Source organism: Sesamum indicum, linkage group LG11 (assembly GCF_000512975.1).
Source record: "Sesamum indicum cultivar Zhongzhi No. 13 linkage group LG11, S_indicum_v1.0, whole genome shotgun sequence".
Lineage (NCBI taxonomy): Eukaryota > Viridiplantae > Streptophyta > Magnoliopsida > Lamiales > Pedaliaceae > Sesamum > Sesamum indicum.
The window spans coordinates 914,083-917,748 of NC_026155.1; the positions used below are offsets into that span (position 1 = coordinate 914,083).

At 37.6% G+C, this 3,666-nt stretch overlaps 1 protein-coding gene across 1 annotated transcript in view; it reads left to right on the forward strand.

Moving 5' to 3' along the window:
* LOC105173147 (C-terminal binding protein AN) overlaps positions 1-3,645 on the forward strand; it is a 5,354-nt gene extending 1,709 nt beyond the window's left edge. Inside the window, 6 exon segments of the mRNA XM_011094809.2 lie at positions 5-162; positions 248-378; positions 1,262-2,065; positions 2,250-2,297; positions 2,671-2,784; positions 3,326-3,645. Of these exon segments, the coding sequence (XP_011093111.1) occupies positions 5-162; positions 248-378; positions 1,262-2,065; positions 2,250-2,297; positions 2,671-2,784; positions 3,326-3,397 (1,327 nt within the window). The 3' untranslated portion in view covers positions 3,398-3,645.

The following is a 3,666-nucleotide window of genomic DNA, read 5'->3' on the forward strand; positions in this document are numbered from 1 at the left end:
GTAGAGTTAGTAGATCTTCCTTAAGGTTCCCAGCTGCAGCCAGAAGAATGGATACACTTAATGACTTGCTTGCTGCAAGTGACCTCATATCACTGCACTGCGCTCTGACTAACGACACGATTCAAATTATGAATGCAGATTGTTTGCAACATATAAAGCCTGGTAAACTGTTTAGTAGTTATTCATGAGGATTGTCATGGCTTGGTTATTTTCACCATCTCTCTCATGAGGTGATACTTCTCTAAAGGGGCATTTCTTGTGAATACGGGGAGCAGCCAGCTGCTGGATGATTGTGCTGTGAAACAACTTCTGATTGACGGCACCCTCGCAGGTTGTGCCCTAGATGGTGCTGAAGGGCCACAATGGATGGAAGCATGGGTATGGTGAATAGTCTTAGGGTATGAATGCAATAGAGATATGTAGTTCAGAAGTTTTCTGCTTTTTTTGCTGAGGGCTTGTCATGAAATTACATGATTTTGACTTGATTACTTGCCATTTAGTATGTACATCTTTCGAAGTTTTCTGCTCGATTTTGTTATATGTTTTTTCATTTGTGCCGAGCGGGGCTTTCCTCTGCCCTGTGGTCGCTGGGATGGTGCTTTCCTCTAAGAAAGCCAGCTCCATTCTCATTTTGCATCAATATGATTGTTGATATCATGCTTCAATTATATCTGTTTTGGAAAATTATGGCTCTTGCTTCACTTGATCTACCTACCCCTCTGATGGCACAGTTGCCCCAAGATATTAAGTGCAAGGTAGTGATAAGGAGCTAATGTGCTTGCATCATTTATTCATCTTGGGGAAGACTGTTGCATGTTCTCTATTCATTCAGCTTACTTTCGCTGTTCTTGGGCTTAAAAAATATAGCAACGCCTAAAACTGAAAGAAATAGCTTAATTCAGTTACTGCCTTGCTTTTTCCACAAGGACATGTATGTACTCCTTTCCTTGAGTTGAAAGAACTTATGAATAACAACAAAGTAAAAAAGCACACATATGCAAACTCTTTTCTGCTTGTTTTGCCCCTAATGATTTATGTGAGATCATATTAGTTACAGGTTTTGTGGAAATACTCAAACAGACATTATAAGTGTAGTATTTTTCCAAGGGAACTATAATTATATAGGTTCCACAGTCAACTGATACTGTATTGTAATTGCTACAGAAGGATTTTCTTAGTTTCTGATATTTCTCAGGACTATAGTTTTACTGCTTTTTCTCCTTCTTATTACTAAAATGATAGTACCATGACTTGATTTCAGCTTAGGGAGATGCCAAATGTTCTGATACTTCCTCGGAGTGCAGACTACAGTGAAGAAGCATGGATGGAGATAAGGGAAAAGGCTATTTCCATATTACAACAGTTCTTCATTGATAATATCATCCCAAAGAATGCTGTATCTGATGAGGAAGAAGAGGAGGAAAGTGAGGTGGGATACGAGAATGAACAGAGTCGCACACTAGACAATGAAACTTCATTCCGAGGTTCAGTTGGTGATAGACTGATTGAAGATATTCAGCCAGTGGCTGAAAGCTCACAGAAAAAGATCTTAAATAAGTCAAAAGATACTTCAACTCAAAATCAAGGTTCAGTTTTGTCTCAAAGTACTTCAAATAGATCTGATATAAAGCGAAGCAGATCAAGCAAGAAGGCAAAAAAGAGGCATGGCCGCGAAAAATATCAGCATAAAGCAGATGATGCTTTGACTTCTGAAAAAGAGAGTACTTCATACAGAGAAGATGATGCTACTATGAGCGGCACAGATCAAGTGTTGAGTTCTAGTTCACGTTCTGCTTCACCTGAAAATTCAAGGAACAGGAAAACACCTGTTGAATCAACAACAGAATTAGCTCCAGAGCTGCTCTTAAAATCAAGGATAGAACTTAATAAAAAGTCAGGTGAACTGCTGAAAGATGGCTATATTATAGCTTTACACGCAAGAGATCGTCCTGCGCTTCATGTGTCGAGGCAAAGAGTTCAGGGTGGCGGTTGGTTCCTTGATACATTGTCAAATGTAACAAAAAGAGATCCTGCAACACACTTCCTGGTTGTATTTAGAAGCAAGGTGTGTTGATGGAAGCTTAATATTGTTTTGACTATGTCTGACATTCCACTATTTCCGATTCTTGTGGACATACTGCACCAAATAAAATGTCCACGTGGAATTTACAGCATGTACAAGGATTGTAATTGGTGAGAGAATGAAATGAAGATAGCTAACTGATTTCTTTGATTGCTATATTTTGTAGGATACGGTTGGTTTTAGATCATTTACTGCTGGTGGAAAGTTATTACAGGTACTTCTCACGATCAAGTTTTCATGTGTATTTCATTTTCTGTCTATGGGGATGTTATTTGAACAGAATTTTAGCTCATGACTAGCTGAAATGGGTTCTGGTATGGTTCTTAATGAAGCTTCATTTGAGCTTTCTGGATGCGGGATCTCAGTACAGTGAAATATAATTAGAACTGTTTTTATATTTGCCGTTTTAGCTCTTTCACCTTGATTATTTTATATTAAGGATTATGGTTGTTTCTCATTTCCAATTTGGACATATGAAAAATTTTGTCACATAAATATTAGGTCACCACCTGGTATAAAGTCATCACTTAAAAGCAAACTGTTTAGTTAGAATTTATGTTATCTGAGCTTTCACTTTGACTTTGCAGATAAATCGGAGGATGGAATTTGTATTTGCTAGTCATAGTTTTGATGTTTGGGAGAGTTGGACTTTTGAAGGTCCTCTGGAAGAGTGCAGGCTGGTGAATTGCAGGAATCCTCTGGTAAGTTCATTTTTACTCTGCTCCGTATGATTTGATTCATCAATTGTTGCTACATATAGCCGTGAATTGATGGTGGTGCTATAATCACAAATATCACACACATGTTAATAAAACGACCTAATTGAGTATTCTTATGCTTAAATGACATTACTTAATCCTAGAAGTATACACTGTTGAGATTTGCAAATGAGTAAATCTAATCCAGCTGAGCAACTATGGCAATAAGAGAAACAATTTTCTAAAGTTGCTAAGAAAACCATTCTGACACTTGACAGTTTGAGTCAGTTCACTACACATGAGCTGTTCTACAAGAATCAATTGTATCATCTCCCTCATTTCTTTTTCTCCCTTGTCTGTATCATTTGTTTGTGTCGACCACTGCTTTCTTCATTTGCTGAAGTACTTCAATCAAAGTGGCCTCATGAGAAGTACTTCTTTGTATTTTCTCATACCCTTTTTGCCCTTATTAGCAGATCCCTCTCTCTCTCTCTCTATATATATATATATATTAAAATATGTCTTAAATATCCATAATCTGCAGGCCATGTTGGATGTACGCATTGAAATTCTTGCAGCTCTAGGTGAAGATGGAATTACTCGCTGGCTCGATTAAGACAGTTGGAACTAGCAATCTGAACAGCTTTACCAGATGCATGAGAATCTATTTACACCAAGGTTTGTGATGTTTGCCAAGAACTCATAATTTGTAATTTGTAAAGGATCATATTTTCCACACCGGAATCAAGGTTTTTTGCCTACTGTATTTGCTTTGCCAACTAATCTCCTTGACTGATACTATTGTTGTAGTTACAAGAGATGCACCTATTCTTACTCAAAATTTCAGGGCGTTTTGCTTGCTTATATCTACACATCAAATATCTC